The 18,280-nt window shown below is 37.4% G+C and overlaps 9 protein-coding genes across 10 annotated transcripts; 5 read left to right on the top strand and 4 right to left on the bottom strand.

The window, feature by feature from the left end:
* Window positions 1-745: 745 nt before the first annotated feature.
* On the bottom strand, window positions 746-1,336 carry LOC109580200 (uncharacterized). Its single transcript, XM_019993113.1, has 3 exons — window positions 1,223-1,336; window positions 1,025-1,174; window positions 746-979 (listed from the first exon to the last, which is right to left on the bottom strand). Exons 1-3 carry the CDS (start codon window positions 1,226-1,228, stop codon window positions 896-898), a joined length of 240 nt encoding a protein of 79 aa, XP_019848672.1. The 5' UTR covers window positions 1,229-1,336; the 3' UTR covers window positions 746-895.
* A 147-nt stretch (window positions 1,337-1,483) lies between these two features.
* Window positions 1,484-2,943, bottom strand: LOC109580199 (presequence protease, mitochondrial-like). 2 transcript variants are annotated; one of them, XM_019993111.1, is made up of 7 exons: window positions 2,839-2,943; window positions 2,730-2,794; window positions 2,643-2,683; window positions 2,469-2,575; window positions 2,240-2,391; window positions 1,722-2,099; window positions 1,484-1,674 (listed from the first exon to the last, which is right to left on the bottom strand). In XM_019993111.1, exons 1-6 carry the CDS (start codon window positions 2,883-2,885, stop codon window positions 1,963-1,965), a joined length of 549 nt encoding a protein of 182 aa, XP_019848670.1. In that variant the 5' UTR covers window positions 2,886-2,943; the 3' UTR covers window positions 1,484-1,674; window positions 1,722-1,962. The 2 variants fall into 2 exon arrangements, with proteins under 2 accessions (XP_019848670.1, XP_019848671.1); XM_019993112.1 differs by having other exon boundaries at window positions 2,240-2,379.
* Window positions 2,944-2,971: 28 nt separating this feature from the next.
* LOC105316703 (2'-5'-oligoadenylate synthase 1A-like) lies at window positions 2,972-4,487 on the top strand. The gene is made up of 7 exons (XM_019993108.1): window positions 2,972-3,157; window positions 3,207-3,324; window positions 3,377-3,626; window positions 3,682-3,739; window positions 3,789-3,967; window positions 4,021-4,068; window positions 4,117-4,487. Exons 1-7 carry the CDS (start codon window positions 3,053-3,055, stop codon window positions 4,370-4,372), a joined length of 1,014 nt encoding a protein of 337 aa, XP_019848667.1. The 5' UTR covers window positions 2,972-3,052; the 3' UTR covers window positions 4,373-4,487.
* A 139-nt stretch (window positions 4,488-4,626) lies between these two features.
* On the top strand, window positions 4,627-7,041 carry LOC105316702 (centrosomal protein of 57 kDa-like). The gene is made up of 8 exons (XM_011411796.2): window positions 4,627-4,897; window positions 5,024-5,239; window positions 5,371-5,633; window positions 5,695-5,787; window positions 5,834-6,019; window positions 6,065-6,312; window positions 6,370-6,617; window positions 6,670-7,041. The coding sequence occupies exons 1-8, from the start codon at window positions 4,705-4,707 to the stop codon at window positions 6,900-6,902; spliced, it is 1,680 nt and encodes a 559-aa protein (XP_011410098.1). The 5' UTR covers window positions 4,627-4,704; the 3' UTR covers window positions 6,903-7,041.
* A 46-nt stretch (window positions 7,042-7,087) lies between these two features.
* LOC100640230 (L-galactose dehydrogenase-like) lies at window positions 7,088-8,278 on the top strand. Its single transcript, XM_019993110.1, has 3 exons — window positions 7,088-7,178; window positions 7,272-7,941; window positions 8,002-8,278. Exons 1-3 carry the CDS (start codon window positions 7,126-7,128, stop codon window positions 8,206-8,208), a joined length of 930 nt encoding a protein of 309 aa, XP_019848669.1. The 5' UTR covers window positions 7,088-7,125; the 3' UTR covers window positions 8,209-8,278.
* On the bottom strand, window positions 8,167-9,444 carry LOC100635678 (L-galactose dehydrogenase-like). Its single transcript, XM_003384001.3, has 3 exons — window positions 9,247-9,444; window positions 8,527-9,196; window positions 8,167-8,477 (listed from the first exon to the last, which is right to left on the bottom strand). Exons 1-3 carry the CDS (start codon window positions 9,390-9,392, stop codon window positions 8,286-8,288), a joined length of 1,008 nt encoding a protein of 335 aa, XP_003384049.3. The 5' UTR covers window positions 9,393-9,444; the 3' UTR covers window positions 8,167-8,285.
* A 45-nt stretch (window positions 9,445-9,489) lies between these two features.
* On the top strand, window positions 9,490-14,244 carry LOC100640103 (centrosomal protein of 85 kDa-like). Its single transcript, XM_019993103.1, has 14 exons — window positions 9,490-10,082; window positions 10,187-10,274; window positions 10,540-10,613; window positions 11,077-11,134; window positions 11,222-11,298; window positions 11,521-11,692; window positions 11,735-11,799; window positions 12,891-12,978; window positions 13,061-13,219; window positions 13,266-13,343; window positions 13,432-13,491; window positions 13,557-13,634; window positions 13,682-13,772; window positions 13,926-14,244. Exons 1-14 carry the CDS (start codon window positions 9,625-9,627, stop codon window positions 14,099-14,101), a joined length of 1,722 nt encoding a protein of 573 aa, XP_019848662.1. The 5' UTR covers window positions 9,490-9,624; the 3' UTR covers window positions 14,102-14,244.
* Window positions 14,174-15,961, bottom strand: LOC105316701 (extracellular protease-like). The gene is made up of 2 exons (XM_011411794.2): window positions 15,851-15,961; window positions 14,174-15,285 (listed from the first exon to the last, which is right to left on the bottom strand). The coding sequence occupies exons 1-2, from the start codon at window positions 15,868-15,870 to the stop codon at window positions 14,271-14,273; spliced, it is 1,035 nt and encodes a 344-aa protein (XP_011410096.2). The 5' UTR covers window positions 15,871-15,961; the 3' UTR covers window positions 14,174-14,270.
* A 145-nt stretch (window positions 15,962-16,106) lies between these two features.
* On the top strand, window positions 16,107-18,240 carry LOC100639976 (mediator of RNA polymerase II transcription subunit 13-like). The gene is made up of 6 exons (XM_003384035.3): window positions 16,107-16,479; window positions 16,619-17,080; window positions 17,136-17,171; window positions 17,536-17,592; window positions 17,637-17,711; window positions 17,770-18,240. The coding sequence occupies exons 1-6, from the start codon at window positions 16,248-16,250 to the stop codon at window positions 18,120-18,122; spliced, it is 1,215 nt and encodes a 404-aa protein (XP_003384083.1). The 5' UTR covers window positions 16,107-16,247; the 3' UTR covers window positions 18,123-18,240.
* Window positions 18,241-18,280: the final 40 nt, after the last annotated feature.

The raw sequence follows: 18,280 nt of genomic DNA, 5'->3' as shown, positions 1-18,280 counted from the left end.
GGATATTCTTACATGTAAGAATCATTCGTTGATATTTACTGAACGGTAGTTCTCCCCTTAAACTCAGTGACTGTACATGTGGGCGACATGTTTGTAAAGCCGACTTGATGAATGGGGCATTTGTCTTATGATATGCATCATCAATGACAACATTTCTCCACAAATAGGGATCAGAACATATCATGTAGAGCCTTCTATTGACTAATCTAAGGGACATCTTATCTCTGAGTGAGAGCATCATGCATATCTCTTGTATTACCTCATTTGGCAGGGAGTCAAACGGGTTAGTATATTCCTCATCTTCTATCAAAGGAAGCTGGTTTGCAGTGGATTGATCGATAGGAGGTTCTGAGTGGTAGAAATCATCATCAGACTCGTCGTCAAAGAAAGAAACATCAAATTTAAGTCTTTTACAGCAAGGTTCAGCTTCAGCCATTGTATGATGTGGATTTCTATAGTCCAAACAGTGCCTGTGACCTGACACACGTGAATACACGTGCTTTCACTTGTCACGTGAATACACGTGTGAACCGTATAGCTTCAAATTCAAATTTTCGTCAATCAAAATTATTTTTGTCCAAACCAAAAAATTATAATTTTTCAATAATAATAATAATAATAATGTCACCTTTGTCACTGACTGCACTAAACTGGCCAGCCTTTTTATATCTTATGGCTATTTTAAAGTCAGTGTAGCAAGGCTTAAAGTAAAAAACAAGTCAGGAGTTTTCTAGCAGCAACATTATTAAGGTTGAGATTCTGCTTTTTTCCAGCTAATTATCTACGAGGCTGAGCCCTTTAATGTTTTACATTGTTTCTAGTAATAATAATAATAACTATTATTCATCAATCATCACTGTTGGAGGCTGAGCACGAGAGCTTAGATCTCAAGCTTTTATCTTTCTGTAAATTCTTCTTTGTGCTGTTTTTCATCTGGTAAGAATGTCTTCATTCCAATACTGACTGTAGAACTGAGAACCTATAACAAATTATCAATTTTTTGATTATGAAAATGTTTCCTTACTTGTGCAGCTAAATCGACTCTCATTTTTGAAAAACCAGTTAAATTAATGTGCTCATATGTGAGCTTAGGTAGACTCGTAAGTCCCTCAGACTTCAATGTCATTTGATAGAGGTCTTTCACAAATCTCCAAGAAATTGGCATACCATTAAACTAAATGATTAGTAATAATTATTAGTGATACATGCACATATAAATTACCTCCATGTTTCTTTTATTACTTGCTAAACAGTTTCTGATGGTTTTTATGAGATGAGGTGGATCTGATATAAAGTAAACGTTGCATGTCAGTGAACATGGATTTTTGGTGTAGTACATTACTTCAGAGCTATGTCTTCCAATGAGTTTGAAAAACTTTCTGTTGGCTGAGTTACCATCAAGAGTAATGCATGCAACTTTAAAGCCGCATTTTTCTATTCGTAGTACTATGGCCTCATATAATATAGGGACCATTTGATCTCCAGTGAGTGAAGTTGTAGGGAAAGATGCATAGGGAAAGACTAATTTTGTAAATAGTCTTTTTATCATTAATACGAGTACTGATGAAGCTAAGACTTGGTTGTTTCTATTCTGCTCATTAGTGTCAATCTGCCTCTCAAGCTGAAGAAGATGTTCATTGATGTCTCCCATGTCACGAAAGCCAATCAATTCACCTATTGAAAGAAAAAGTATTAATACTATTAGAATTATTTTAAATTACCTGTAAACTTATCATAGACAAGTCCTTATTTAATGTGCATTTCATCAGCTACAAGTGCTACCTCTTTCTGGAAATCTGCAGTAGTGTTCAATTTGGAGTCTCGGATTGTGTATGTAATCTCTCAGAGTACGCCGAGAAGGCAAATTTATGCTCGATTTCCTTAACGTTTTGTATGCACTAGATGCAGACAAAATGACAGAAAATTCAGTCCAATTTAAGTATCAATTCTCACCTGACAATACTATTGATGATGAATACTATGATGAAAGTCCATATTCTTTAGGTTAGGATGGAACATACAGTCACAGTAGACTGACAGGAGATTCCGATAGTCGTTATAGTTTTGTATAGAGAATGGATAGAATGTCCAATCATTTGCTAAGAGGAGAGAGAGAGAGAGAGAGAGAGAGAGAGAGAGAGAGAGAGAGAGAGAGAGAGAGAGAGAGAGAGAGAGAGAGAGAGAGAGAGAGAGAATAGGTAGGAGAGAGTGATAATGTACTTTAATATTATCTTCTTACCAGTGAAAGCATTCATGAATGTCGCTAGTGAACGAGTTAGCATTTTAAAGAATGGATCCCTTACAGGATAATGGGCTGAACCACACAATGTAGTGTGTTCCAGTATATGACATATGCCAGTACTATCCATTGGTGTAGTTCTAAAACCAACACTATTAGGTACGAGAGTATGGAATTATGAGTATTAGCATAGATGCTTTGATTAATGTGTGTGGGTGGTATAGCATACCCAAATACATTGTTGGAGTCTTGTCTTGCTAAGTGCAAGTGTTGAGCTTTTGTTGACTCGTGAAGTAATTCTATAGCTTTTAGATTGAAATCAGGTACATCTGTAACCTAGTGTACAATATATGTGTGTGTGTGCGTGTGAGAGGAATAGTTCAATAACTTTATATTTTCTTACTCTAGTAACTCTGTATCCATTTATTCTATCATTAACAGCAACTGTAAAGGAAAGATAAGGTTGATAATTATGTACACAGCTCGCTACCTGACAGTTTGGACACATCTTCCCTTCTGGCACTATTAAAGACTGGATTGCTAAGATGTATTAGCCTACAAAAATTATAAATTTGTTATTTTTCAACATCATTTGTTACCTTATCCCTCGTCTAACATAAGGCAAGGAAAAGAGTTGAGCAGCCATTTGCTACCACGTGACTACAGGTGTGTGGGTGGATCTTCTCGTGGGTGGATCTTCTCTGGGTGGAGCTGCTGAGCTCATCTATCTAGCTAGCTGAGCTGGAGCAGCTATAAATCTACTCTACCGTACACAGTTATGCTGATTATTGCTACAAATTTTGCAGCGCAATAATGGCGAACCCAATGCCACACGTAGGTACTTTATCAAGAGGCCAAGTTGCTCAAAAAGTTAGGCTGAGCATTATAGCTGTTCGAGCAGTATGCTCTCTGCTTAAGGTAGAGTTAATAGTGATGGATTCGATTTTAACTTTTTTTACGTTCATAGCAACACTTTAGAACTGATAGTGGAATTGCTGTCAGCGAAATTGTTGAAGGAGGCTCATTGGGATATGGAACTTATGTTCCTATGAAGTTTGACATTGACCTGGTTATATACTCAACCAGTATGCGCAGTCTGTTTCAATTGCAATCAGTAATAGATTTTTATAATTTTAGGTCTAACGGCTGACAAGTTACGTGACAGAGATAAGAGGAAAAAATTCCTTTCAGATCTTCAGGAATGCGTAAAAGTTCACTTAAAAGGGAACTATATTGCCGACAAAATGACAGAAAATTCAGTCCAATTTAAGTATCAATTCTCACCTGACAATACTATTGATGTTGATGTATTGATATCACCAATGTGGGGTAGTCCTGTTGAATTGTCACAGTATGTATCTAAAAATTGCCCTACGGAATTTTTTCAGTAAGCCTCAGAGTCTGTTTGTCTGTACATCTTTGTACTTTTTTATACATTGTAGTTTGTCAGCAGGAGCTGCAAAATGGCAAAAAAAATTTATGAGCCATCAGACTCTCAGGGTATGATTATTAATTGGCTGAAAAAGGTAATGATTAGAACCATATTTAGGTCAAAGAATATATCAAGAGAGCCAAGTATTGGAGCTTAACCGTTAACTGGGAGGCTATTGGGGGCCGTAAACCAACTTCATACATGATGTCTTTGCTTGTTATCAAAGCAGCTGAGCCGTTTGAAATTCATATGAAAGGAAGACTACGACAAAATTTTAAAAAGCAACTAGCAAAAGAGTAGGTGGTAATTATCTCAATTTATTATCTAAAATTAATCTCATGTTATATAGCATAACCAAAAACGTGAAAACCTTGGTTAAGAAGTTTGAAACAATTGAGTAAGAGCTATTTTTAGTGTGATATTAATATCATAATAAAATATTTAGTATACTATTTGACAGTGATTATCCGTTCCCAAATGCTCTACTACCATCTCCTCCAAGAGTAGTCGATCCTGCTAATATCTGCAACAACCTGTACGAAACAGGATTTGGAAAACTTAGAAGGGATGAAGACAGTGAAAAATATTGGAAAAAGTTTGCTGAAAACATAGACACTTTGGATTTGAGTGTTGCTTTTGAGCATAGGGGTTTTTATAGTGATGTTCCAGCTTTTGGAAAGAGCTATCAACCAAAATATTAACTTTGCTAGTGTGTTAAACAAAACTTTGCTTATCTGTGCTTTGATAGTTTGTTCTCTTTGCTGTGTCATTGTTGTTCCTTTGCTAGATTTACATTATATATGATGTTATATGATATTGTTGGTAATTTTAGCAGGAGTGCAGTTATTTTTAGGAAAATTGTATTCATTATTAAATTGCATTTCTCGCTAAGAAATCGCTTTGGCCAGGGCGTGGTAGATCTAGGTAGGCGTGGTCTAAGCCACTCAAACTGCGCATGCGCAATAGATAGCTCAAAGAAACCAACTTTTTAAAAAGAGTCCTTTCAAGGCCTTCATTTCTTCTTCTCTTTCTAATGGAAGAAGGCTCAGATGGCAGCTCTAGTGTCCTCAGTAGTCCAAGCAGTACCTCTGCCACCTCTGCAGTATCTTTCAAGAAGCAGCCATTGCATCTTTATGGTGAATACAAGCCTCTTTCTGGTGTATACAATAAACACCATCAACCTTTACCTCTGGCACTGACTGGTATTAAAGACTCTAACAGTGAAGGTAAAATTGATATACTTCATGTCAATAACAGAGACGTATAAATACTTACAGTCAATTTAATTAAAATTAGATCTAATTCTTAAAATGGGTGGGACTTGAATGCTTGTCATTATTTTCTCACTCCAGGTTTTATTTCTGCTCTCAAGTCACTGCAAAGCAAGATTCACCAGCTTGAAGTAGACCGAACGCTAGCTGCAGGGAAATTTAAGAAACTCTCGGACGAAACGAGGCACCAAGTCTTGTCCTCTGGTGCCCGTGAGAACCAAAGAGAGAAGGAGAGGAGCAATGAAGATGGAAGAGCATCACGAGAGACCACAAGCCCTGAGAGACAACCAACTAGAGGTACATAGTATTATATTTAAATAAAATTATAGGAATGTACTAATTGATTATGTATGGATATTATTTTATGCAATTACGGTTGGCATGGCATGTACAGTGTAAGATTTATTATTGTGCTTTTCAAATGATAGATTTTTCTCATCGTTTGGACTCACTTGATACAAGATATTCGCTTCAATTGCAAGAGATAGAACTGATGAAAGACAGGCTGAAGAGAACAACAGGAGAGCAGGATGGAAGAGAGAAAGAGAATCAAGAAACCATAGACCTCTCTACCCCTCCTCCTCCTCCTCCTCTTCTTTCTGATGTCTCTCCTCTAAAGGAGACTGAGGAACGTTTACAAATCTTAGAAGATAAGCAAGCTAAGCTTCAAGCTGAACAAGTGTTTGCATCAGTAAGTAATACTACATAAAGATTATATATATATATATTTTTTTTTTATCCCCATCTCTCAGTCAAAGCTTGATAATCTAGAAGGAAGACTACTCCAGAAGCAATGGCAGAAGAGACAAGCACAGAAGACAGCCCCCTCTCGCTTACAATATTTGGTAAGTAAATGATCAGGAAAGTCATGATAGCATTGTTTATTTTTAGGATGATGATGACGATAGGGATAGAAGAGATGGAGGTCAGAGGAGAAAGAAGAAGGCTCCAGTCACCACTACTTGTAGTCATAGGAGAAAGCCTCCAGCAACAGCAGACAGTGTAGCAGTCAGTAAACCAATACCAGGAGTACACTACCATTTGAGAATGAAGGATGTGCCATTTGTAGTTGGAACAGTAAGTAAAGTTGCTACCAATGTTGTTATATTCTTTTATATATAGTCTACGGGCCCTTCACATTCAGTGACTGCTAACTATCAGAAAGTTGTATCACTGATGAAGAGTCACAATCCTTTATTATGCGGAGCTGTAGCTGCTAATTCCATACCCAACCCACCCCCTAAGAGGAAGACCTCACCACGGGGGTCCAAGAAGAAGAAAAAGAGTTGTAGTTTTGGTAGCAAGCCATCTTGTGAGGAATTGGAAGGACTTTTAGTTGCTTTAGAGGCTGAGTTTGGAAGATTAACTTTGTATGTTCTTTTTCTCTTGTCTTGTGTTTCATCCTTTCCTTCCCTCTCTTTTCCCAGTGAGCACAGCGAATTGGCTACATCACTTCAACAACAGCAGCGACAGAAAAAAGAGACAAGTCCTTCAAAATCACCTCAATCTCCTTCAAGACAAGACCCAGTCATTGGAGAGATTGAGTCTGAGCTGAGTCGAATCGTAGAGCAACTGGAAGGGAAAATGGAGCAGATACAAATAGTGAAAAAGCTTTTAGCATCCGAGAGAAAGCATCGTCAAGTTGATACCAGTAATCCTAAATCACACAAGAAAGGTAACTTTAATGTATTATATTACAAAGCATCTCATACCTCATTATTATTTAGGCAGAAGTTATACAGATTCCCATTATCATCATGATGATGATAAAAGTCGTTCCACCAGTCATCACTGTACTTGCTCTTGTTACTGTACAGCCACTCGTGGAGATGCTGCTAGTACTAGAGACTGTATAGCAGCTAGTTCTCCTAGAGCTTTTTGTAATGATAATCTCAAGATGCTAAGGAAAATGAAGCGATTGCAAACAACATTGCAAAGAGATGATTTGTCTTGGACTTAGAGGCTGTCCCTTCTTTCTCTCATTTCTTCATCATTGTCATAAAGATCTATTATTATCACTCCTTATTATTAAATTTTTAACTCTCTTCACACTTTTAATTAATTTTTAATAACGAGCTCCGCAACGCCCACTCACAAAATGGCTGCATCTTGTAAGCTCCTTTACAAAGAAATTGGTTCTACTGGCTTGCGTTTGTGTTGTCTGAGCCTTGGAGGGTCTGGATATGGTGGAATATACGGAGAATATGACGAGAAAAAAAGCAGAAGAAGCATTGAGGTAAGCTGTACCACAGTGCAGACAGCAGAGCAAGCTCAAGTGGGTGTGTGTATATATAGCAAAGGTATTTTAGCTAAAATATTTTTATTTCAGGTCCTCTCTTGACAAGGGTGTCAATTACATTGATACATCTCCATTTTATGGTGAAGGACGCTCAGAGAGTTTTCTTGGCCGAGTTCTCTCCAGGGTGCCTAGGGATAAGTATTACATTGGTACGAAAGTCGGTCGGTACTTTTGGGATGTAAAGAAAAGGTTTGATTTTTCTCGTGAGACGATTTTAAAAGGTTTTGAGGAATCCTTGAAACGACTTCAGTTGGAGCATGTGGACATCCTGCAACTTCATGATGTTGAGTTTGCTCCATCTCTTGACATCATAATGAACGAGGCACTCCCAGCAATACAGGAACTGAAAGATAAAGGATTCTGCAGAGCAATAGGCATCACTGGTTATCCCATTGGGCCCCTAAAAGAGATAATAGCTCACTCGCATCACATTAAGATTGATTCGGTTTTATCGTATGCAAGGCTAACGTTGAATGATAACTCTCTAAAAGATCATTTTGATTTCTTTAAATCTCATGGAGTCTCAATCATTAATGCTAGCCCTGTTAGTATGGGGCTACTGACAAGTGAAGGGCCTCAATGGTGGAACCCTGCACTGCCTTACATAAAAGATAAATGCAAGGAAGCAGTAGAGTATTGCAATAGCAAAGGAGTTGATATTACAAGACTAGCTGTGAATTATTCTACCAGCTTTGATGAAGTGAGAGAATATGAGTCTCTATAAAGATTGCAACTTTTAAAATCTAGTTTTCTTCTCTAGGTTGTGACAACTTTAGTTACAATTAGTGATACTCAAATGCTTGACAGGAATCTCTCTGCTGTCCTCAGCCCAATGACAGAGAAAGAGAAGAAAGTGGCAGGAGATTTAGAGAAATTTTTCAGTCGCCTTCCACAGAGACACTGGGAAGGTGTGGAGCTAAAAGAGTACTGGGAACAAATTGGAAACTTTAAAACTAATAACCAATAATTTAATGTGGTAGCAATGTATTGTTATTTTTACAAAAAAATAATGTCACTTTAAATTCTGTCTTCTAAAATATATAATCACTTTCTGGTAGCATTCCAGTAGCTAACGAGTTCCACTCCTTCCCAGTGCCTCTGAGTCATGTCACCAAAAACATTATCCAGTAAATGTTGCATCACGCCTTCCTCATGAGGAGTGAGAGGAGAGAGAGCCGAGTCAAGATTCTTATCAACCATCTCCGTGTCACACATACTCACCAGTGTAGTCACTGCCTATAAAAAGATTAATAAAATTATATAAATATGTACATGTATTAAGTACCTCTTCAAAAGAAGTGGAATAATGAAGAGCTAGTTTAGTTATATCCACTCCTTGTTCCCTACAGTATTGGACAGCTCTGTTGCAAGCGTCTCTAATCCATGGGAGAGACGGATGCCAATCCTGTACAGGCCCCTCGGTCAATAAACCCATTGATACAGGGCAAGCATTGATAATAGGGACTTTATTTTCTTTAAAAAATTGGAACTCGTTTTTTAACGTCCAGTCATTAAGAGAGAGACGACAATACGATAAAATGCTATCGATTTGAACTGAGCTCTGTGAAATGACTTCTTTTAAAGGACCGAGTGGGTACCCAGTGATACCAATATGGCGACAGAGACCTTTCTCTTTCAGTCTCTCTAGCGCTGGGAGAGTCTCATGGAGAATCTGGTTCACCGATAATGAGAACTCTACGTCGTGAATTTGAATGATGTCAACCTCGCTGAGCTGAAGTCGACGGAGGCTCTCCTCGAGGCTTTTTGTGACCCTCTCGGCAGTGAAATTAAACATGTTTGGTAGATCCAATTCGTAGCGACCGACTTTGGTTGCTATGAAGTATCTATCACGAGAAACTGTCGGCAGGAGGTGCTGACCAAGGAACTTTTCAGAATGTCCCTGGCCATACCAATATGCCGTGTCTATGTAATTAACACCACGATCAAGAGCATGGCTGGAATAAACAAACAATGGGTGGAAAATGTAATTTCATTCATTTCTTACTGGAAAGCCCTGACGGCTTCTTTCTCATCATATGGCCCATAGTTCTTGCCCCATCCTGATCCACCGAGGCCCACAATAGAGAGTCTCATTCCAGTTCTCCCCAAGTCCCTATAAAGCATTGGAAGACTCTTTGAAGCAGTAGCCATTATTATAGTCCAGATGAGAGGTGGGGCTCGTGTATCAACACCCACGCAAATTAGAGATCTTAGATACAGTGCGCATGCGTGAACTTTAAAAAGAAGATAAATTAAAGAAAAAGACACCCGGCCCATATGTCCATTCTCTTCTCCTCCCTCTTCCCTCCTCCTTTTTGAAATCATCATTGTCCAGTCATCAGTACTGAGTTTATTCAGAAACTGTCCATCGACAGAACTCATCATGTCATCTCAAGAGGAAAGCGCTAGTTCTCTCAATAAGCCCACCCGTCATTTCCCTGTACCAGTAACCAGTAAAGACGTGACTACCCCTGATGAAGAGACTCGTTCCCTACAACCCCCGACTACCCGAGAACAGCCTCAGGCAGTCCACGAGTCCACTCCTCACAAGCCTCCTCCAACAGCTAAAGTTGCTCCACTGGTGGGTGGTTCTTCTTCAGCAGCCATTATCACTTCTCAACGATCGACCACACCTCATGAGGGTACCTCTGTAGTTGGCACTCCTCGTAGAAAAGGGAACAAATTAGATGTTTTAAGTTCTAGTTTTTCTTGCGTCTCACTCTCGCCTACGAGAACGGGAGGTGGTAGCGAAAGATCTTCACCAGTAAAGGAACTTCTTCATGCGGATCGAATGAGAAATTTAATGTCGCTGTTGACAGAAAAGAGTCAAATAATAGAAAAGTAAATTGTAGCTTTTAATGGACCGCATACATAGAAATGGGCTATATTGTGTTAACACACTACTAGAATGTTAAATATTTATGTTGTCTTTATCATTTTAACAGACAGAAGAACACCATAACTAGACTACAACAAGATTGTAAGAAGAAAGACTCCCAGTTACGTTTACTCACTCTACCACAAGCAAATGAAGTAAGTAATACAGGACTGATGTAATGTACAGTGGTAACAGTAGTACAGTACATATTTTATTGGAAGAGAAGGAGGTCGTTTATTCAAAAAAAGGAATGTTTTGAACACTGTGTTGTTTTCTTTTTTAAATCAATGCAGTCTTTGTTTATAGTCAAGTATTGACGAAGTATGTGTTGTTGTTGTTATTGTTGTCACTATAGTCTGGTGGTATCCTTAATAATAATATTAGTATTATTAGTAAAGTATGTTTGTTTTTCTCTTTTAGGGTAATGTTGGAGGAGAGGCAAATGTCGGCCTGTCTGCTCCAGTTAAACTTGATATACTGTCCCGGAAATTAGAGTAAGTAATAATCTAAAATTAAAAGCCAATAATAATATTAAGAAGGATAATTGCATTGGTTTCTATATACTAGGAATGTATTATTAACCTTCTGACTTGTTGATTTGATCCTTATACTATTATACAGTTAACTTCTATTGTTAGTTCCATTCTTATGTGCAATACTTTAATTTATTAAATGGCTCAAGCTACATGTACATGTGCAATTGTGCATAACATTACTGTACATGTATGCATGTACTTGTACATGAGACTAAATGCATTATGTGGTAGCTTGGATGTACATGTACATGTTCTGGAAGGCTTGTGAGTAAGTGTCTGTGAGTAATAGAACATCTGCTGGCTAATGCTGTTCATTAGGAGCTCATGTGTCCTGCTTGAATTTAATTTCTCTCTCTCTCTCTCTCTCTCTTTGTTTTCTATTTTCCCTTCTTTCCTCTTTTTCCTTCTCTCTTGTTTACAGTGAAGCTTATTACGAATTGGAGAAAGCCAAATCAGAGAGTGATGTAATGAGAGACAAAGTAAGAGACCAGCTACATGTATCCACACATGACCCTTTTTACCTTCTCCCCTACCCTCCCTCCTTCCCTCTCCATCTCTTTCAATAGATATCAGATAAAGACTCACATATCAGTCAGTTGGAGACAGACGCTGACAGATATAAAGCAAAAATTAAATTGCTAGAGTACGTGTAATGATACTATAGATATTTTTAATTTTATATATTACTGACACAATGCTAGATTAATTTAATTGTACTTATTAATGTATTGGATGAGAAGCAGAAGCATGTTTGTATAGTACTCATTATTGCTTTTTGTTGCCAAATGATTTGGATCAGATGATACAAATAATTTATAATAAATAAAAATGCCTGGCATTTTAAATATTCTTATACTTCTAATAGAGATAAGATAGTGAAGTTGGAGGGTTATTTGGGGAATACACCAACAATGGAAGAGCACTATAGCATGAAGGAGCAAGTGACCGAGCTTCATTCACAGAATATTCTATTGAGCGAGAGACTGAGGGAAAAAGAGGACAAAATTATGGCACAAATTGATGAACTAAGAGATAAGGTAATGTATATTTATTTATTATGTTATTTACTTCTTTCATAGGAAACAATGTTAAGAGAAATGTCTATAAATATTCGCGATCTAAAGCAAGATAATAGTGACCTGAGGTAATAAATGTAATGCATTGTGTTGATTATTATTACTGACACATTATTATATAATTAACACTATTAAAGCCGTCCTAATAAAGCTGTTCACACAATCTGTATATTCCCATGTTTGTAGAAAGTTTGAATCAGCTCTGACAAGTATAATTATCGTCACTTTGAGCTATGGCCATCATCATGGCTTACCACAGGATTTTTTTCCACATTGAAGACCCTGTATAATAGTACAGGCTATTTAGTCCAAATTGACTAGGAGAGAATTCTCCATTTTTATAATTTTATCTGATGCATATACATGTACTTAGGTTGTGTAGCAAGTTTAAACTGATTCCGATCAAAATTGAATTTTTTACGAATTTTTAAAAATTGCTCAAAATTTGGGCCAAAGTCCCTGTACTATAGTACAGGGATTTTGGCCAAATTTTGCCAAAATTGACTAGGAGAGAATTCTCCATTTTTATAATTTTATCTGATGCATATACATGTACTTAGGTTGTGTAGCAAGTTTAAACTGATTCCGATCAAAATTGAATTTTTTACGCATTTTTAAAAATTGCTCAGAATTGGGCCGAAACCCCTGTACTATAGTACAGGGATTTTGGCAAAATTTTGCCAAAATTGACTAGGAGAGAATTCTCCATTTTTATAATTCTATCTGATACATATACATGTACTTAGGTTGTGTAGCAAGTTTGAACTGATTCCGATCAAAATTGATTTTTTTACGAATTTTTAAAAATTGGGCTGAAACCCCTGTACTATAGTACAGAGATTCTGGTGAAATTTTGCCAAAATTGACTAGGAGAGAATTTCACATTTTTATAATTTTATCTGATGCATATACATGTACTTAAGTTGTGCAGCAAGTTTGAGCTGATTCCAATCAAAATTGAATTTTTTATACATTTTAAAAAGTGATTCAAACATTGAGTTCAAGTCCCTGTACTATATAGTACAGGGTCTTTGACCAAATTTATTGTTATGTTGTGTGGAATGTTTGAGCCCCAAATGCCATGTACTGGGATCTCTGGATATTATACTTTTAGCTCCAGTATTTTGTTATAATTATTTTCATTTACAATTTTTCATAGACTGCAATGTGAGACAAGTGATAGGAGACTAGTTGAATTGCACTCTGATATCTCACAATATAAAATCGAACTAATGAAAAGCAAGCAGGTAAAAGAGAACATCTATATTTGTAGCTTTTATACTCCTGCCTCCCCCCTTCTCTCTCTCTTTCTTGTTGTTTTTTTTGTAGCAAATCACTGAATTAGAGGAAAAGAATAGACAGGATTTGCGTGACATGAGAGAAAGACATAAACTAAGATTCCAGGAAGCTACTGCAAAACTAAAGGAACAATACAAGACAGTCACCAAAAGGAACAGACAGTTAGAATTACAACTCCTCAAGAACTCGGTATGTTTCATTTATTTGTGACTATGGGGTACATCAATCTCTTTAGGATGTAATGACAGCTCTTAACAATGAATTAAAATTAAGTCAAGGAACTGTAGCAGATCTAAAGTCATCCTTTGGAGATGTGAGTTCTAATTTTTAATATTAATATACATTGTGTAAATGACCCTTTTTGATTTCATTAAAATGACATCCTTCTTTTTTCTTCATAGCTTGTAAAACAGAATCAAATTTTAATGGAGAAAAATTATGGCCTTCAAGAGCCACCAGAGGTCTGTTATAACTATTAATAACTAAGAATAACTATTAATAACTATTAATAACTATTATTAATTAGGTTGGTAGGAGTGGCATTGTCAGCGTGAGCCCAGTAAGTGATGGAAGCGACGAATCACTGCAAGCACTTAGTCAAGAGGTGGGTGTGGTGTACTTGTTATTAACAGTTATTAAGTACTTATGTAGGTATCACAGTGTGTTGAAGAGGTAGATTCATTAGTTAGTTTAGCTTCATCAATATTTGAAGGAAAAGAACCAGATATGTCACTATTGCTAGGTGAGACTAATAAAATTAAACTATAACTAGAAAATTGTCCCAAAATTGACCAAGCAAAAAAGAAATCTTTGCTGTACCACAGAATTTTTAGCAATACATTGACAGCATCTATTTCATTCTTTTATTATTTTAAATATTACTCTCATTCACAAGGAGGTGGTGCTACTGGTAATGGTGATCATAAAACTGATTCTGAGTTGGATCCAGCAAGAAAGTATGAGCAACAATTAACTCAAGTACAGAAGAACCGGAAAGAGATAGAGCGACTGAGAGAGAAAGTCACCGATCATTTTGCGAGTAAAGTCGCCAATGAGTGTCATCTCCAGTAGACTCACAATTACTACATATAATCAATGAATTTTTAAAGCATTATGATAAATTATTATAAATGCTACAATCACTCAATATAAACAATGATTATTGTAACACATGTAGCACATCATCATACTAAGAAAATCAAGTTTAATATAAATCAGTGAAATCACACTAGCAGTACGTTTAGTTCTGATGGTGTTCCAGCATGACATCGCAGTAGAAGTATCCATAGTTATCAGCATTGTGAGTAGCAATGCCTGGATGGTGTTTAGCCAGTTCTTGACCAGTATGTGATCCATAGCCATGACCACCATCATCGTCTGTAAATCCAAAAGCATGCGACCATTCGTGAACCAGCGTCTGTTGCTTGCTGTCATCGCCAGAGAATCGTGATTTCGTGCTAGCCTTTTTGAAGAGGCCACAGAGGAAGACTTTATGAGTTCCTTGAATCGTGTAAGCAAAGTCGTTCCCAGTGCAGTCTGAGCCTCCAAACTGATACTTGCAAACGTCATTGCTTAGATGATGGTAGCATTTCTCATAGACACTTAAAACGTGACTTTGGTAAGATTCATCACCAAACCATGTCTTGTATAACTTTGAATTCTTTTTCACAGCTCTTATGACCATTGGATAACCAATGGTGACCATTTCCCTGTGGAGATCTCTTATGACTTTTTCCTGATCACCAGACCCATTAACTACTACTACATTATCCACTGGGGCTCTTTTGGGCTCTTCATCTCTTGGTTTATGAGGAGTTGCTCCCATGTAAATTGTCAAAGGATCGGTCAAAGGAAGGAACTCATGTTGCTTGGGGTGGTAAGGCAAAGGAGAATCCTCACTGTGTTTCTTCATATCATCTTCAGTGAAGTATACTAGTGGTCTAGTGTACTCAATCGTGTATTCCCCGCTATGAGGGAAGGTGTATGCATCAGTGAGGTTAACGGTGGTACTGCGTGACTCTCCTGGTTTGAGGAGCATGCAGTGAGAGCCTTTTGTTGGTGGAGGCCTTTTCGCAATAATCCCATTGTATTTCTGCTTCTCTCCGGACGCCTTGTGCTTGACGCTCAAGTAGCAGGACCTTATTCCTTCCAATGGGGTATGGTAGTTTAGGAGGTAGAGGTTTTTACTCTCGTTGTTAGTGAATTCAAATTCTATCCTGCCGCCACGTTTTTCTTTCATGTGAACAGTGATTGGGCTAAAAGAAATAAGATCATTAACTTCATGATCACTGATGCATGCAGTGATAGGATAAGGGAAATAGCAGGGTAATAAAGAGTAGCTCAATATTGCTAGCTCAGCATTTTAGTATATATTATAATGAAACTGATTCTTAAGTTGTTTTTTATAAATTGTGCAGTTGCATTATTTAACATTAATTTTGCAATGAAATTATTAGATTTTATGGGGGCAGTGAACAGAAGCAAAGTAAACTAGAGCACAGAAAGGAATCAGTACTGAGGCAATGCCAAGAAAAAATCTGGCACCACATAAATATATAAACAGACAGAAAAACATACTATAACAAATTACAATCACAAAAATTAATTATCTAGAGGCAGATGAACTATCATGAACATGCTCAGTACTTGTATCATCTCCAACAATCTCCAAAAGGAGTGCATTCAAAAGCTACTTGCATAGGGATAGGCTCATATAAATTCATAGGCTCATATAAATTCATAGGCTCATATAAATTCATAGGCTCATATAAATTCATAGCCTGACATTTACTTGTAAACCTTGAGCATCAATCAACTCACCCATATTGAAGTTTAGACATAGCTGTGAAGGACTAGCTTGTTCACACTTGTTGACCACACTGTACACAGCTGACAAGGCAACTTAGCTCGGGTTTGTATCCGTATATAGTTCTAATTATGCAAAAAATAAAATTTTAATAACTTTTAATTAACTATTCACAGAATGGCGCTACATCGCGGCATTTGCAGCACCTCCATTGCTCTTCAGTCCAAAGTGCTAACATTTAGCAGGAAAGTCGTCAAAACAGGACTGAGCGTATTATTACCACCCTCTGTTCTGGTAAGCAGTGCTTTTAAAGCTAATAGAGGTGTTAAGATAGCAGCAAATTAGATAAATGGTGCCCGCACTCTAGATAGATGATTAACGCGACCGGTCTGCTGCCTCTGGTACCGTGAGATGACTTCTTCACCAAGTGAATGCTCTCTGGGAGACAAGACCTCTAAAATCATTACATTCTATAAGGATCTCAGCCACGAGGTTGATGGACATTTTAGTAGGGCCCTCTCCACCAGTTCAACATCCTCCTCCTCATCAACTGTTGTCAATTGCAACAATACTAACGAGAACAACAGCAGTGACTCTTCCCTTATCAATAGCAAGAACTCCCCGTCAAATGAGATCAAAAAAGGTACTTTTACATGTCAGAGAATATCTTGATAGTAATAATCATTACAAATATAAAGCAATATTCTTATAAACGTATGATGAATATTATCATTCTGTGTGCTGTACTAAATTTAGCACTTTATTGTGTGTTTTTGTTATAGAAACAATTGAAAGTAGTGGAACAGGAGTCTTCTCATCTCCTACTTCACCGTCTGTGAACAATCCAGAAAGGAAAAGTGATGCAGAGCCTCATGATATAAGCCAGCAGCATGCATCCACTCCTCCTCCTAGCTCAACTCCAGCAATCATATACCCAGGCCTAGCTGGGCTGCTCGTCCATCCACTAATTGACTCATTCTCTGATGCACCTAGAATACAGGGACAGCCTGTCAATTACAACAGAAGCAGCGGAACCTCTCACCCTCACCCTCCTCCTCCTCCTCCCCTTCCTCCTTCTTATTTAGATTATACGCCAGCACAGGAAATGCAAAGTGGAGCATTAAACATGTCACAGGCACACTTTCATTATAATGGTAATTTTAGGGAATTTTCTTTTGTGTCACCTCAAGCGACAAAACAGATATCTTACTATCATCACCATCAGCATCAGCATCCACCATCATGTAAGTACTTGCTTGCATGCATTACAATTTTATCTTATACTCTTATACTATATAGATGGAGGCTTTTCTGCTGAAGGATATTCCTCAGCTTGTAAGTAAAGTCAGTGTTTAGTTCTCACTTATATTCACCTACTTATAGTAATGACCTTGTTCTCACCTCATAATAATAATACCTTGTTTTCACCTACTTATAAAAATTATTCTCACCTACTTAGAATAATAATTACCTTGTTCTCACCCTTTTACAGTGATTTTCCTTAAACTTGCATGATAGTCAAGCAGAAATGTGTTATGCACATGCTCTGTTGTGGTCAGTATTAAGTAGGTGCATCCATTTTATTCCTGACCACAACAGAGCATGTGCATGACACATTTCTGCTTGTCTATCATGCAAGTTTTAGGAAAATCACTGTATCACTTGTAAATGATTATTTCCTTTGTCTTTGATTTTACAGCCTGGTCAGATGCAACTGTTCCTTCATCAAATGACTATGTAGCCCATCCACAAAACAGTGAGTGCTTGCAATGTTCCTCTCATAGGCTCTACAAGTTTTAGGTTTCCCTATTTCCCACTTTGATGTGCCTTACAATTTGCAAGCAGCTTCTTTTCCTCAGTCGCAATCTCACGCATGTAAGTGACTCTTCTAGCAGCTTATCTTTGCATATTTTGTCTTTTATGTTGGATGCAGGCAATAGTCTAGGAATGTGGGGCTCATACAATCAAACTGGTGGACATCAGCAAGCACAGTATATGCAAGGTAGTGGAGAAGGATATGAAGATCATCAACAACAGCAGCATCACCAAGCACTCTCATATAATCATTACCATCATCATCATCATAACAACATCAATCCTCCTTCTCATTATTTTGATAACAACAATTGCCCAAATCCAGGGCCCACTAGTGCAGAGTATGATCATCAAATCCAGACTACTAATCAGTGGGGCTATCCAGCAGCACCAGAAGAAAAGATAAGAGCATTACCACCACCTCCTCCCTTGGACTCTGACCTTCACCACATACTTAAATTAGAAATTTGACAGTAAACTCTCTCTCTCTCTCTCCCCTTTCACAACTAAGCATATAAAACATACATATGACATTTCTGGAACTTTTTAATTGTATTTGCAATAGCAGGTGTAGACTTCCCTCTCATAATGAATCATAAATACATGTAGTTATATATATATACATATCA

This window comes from Amphimedon queenslandica, unplaced genomic scaffold, assembly GCF_000090795.2.
Source record: "Amphimedon queenslandica unplaced genomic scaffold, v1.1 AMPQUscaffold_13501, whole genome shotgun sequence".
NCBI lineage: Eukaryota > Metazoa > Porifera > Demospongiae > Haplosclerida > Niphatidae > Amphimedon > Amphimedon queenslandica.
This window is presented reverse-complemented; position numbering and strand designations above follow the sequence as displayed.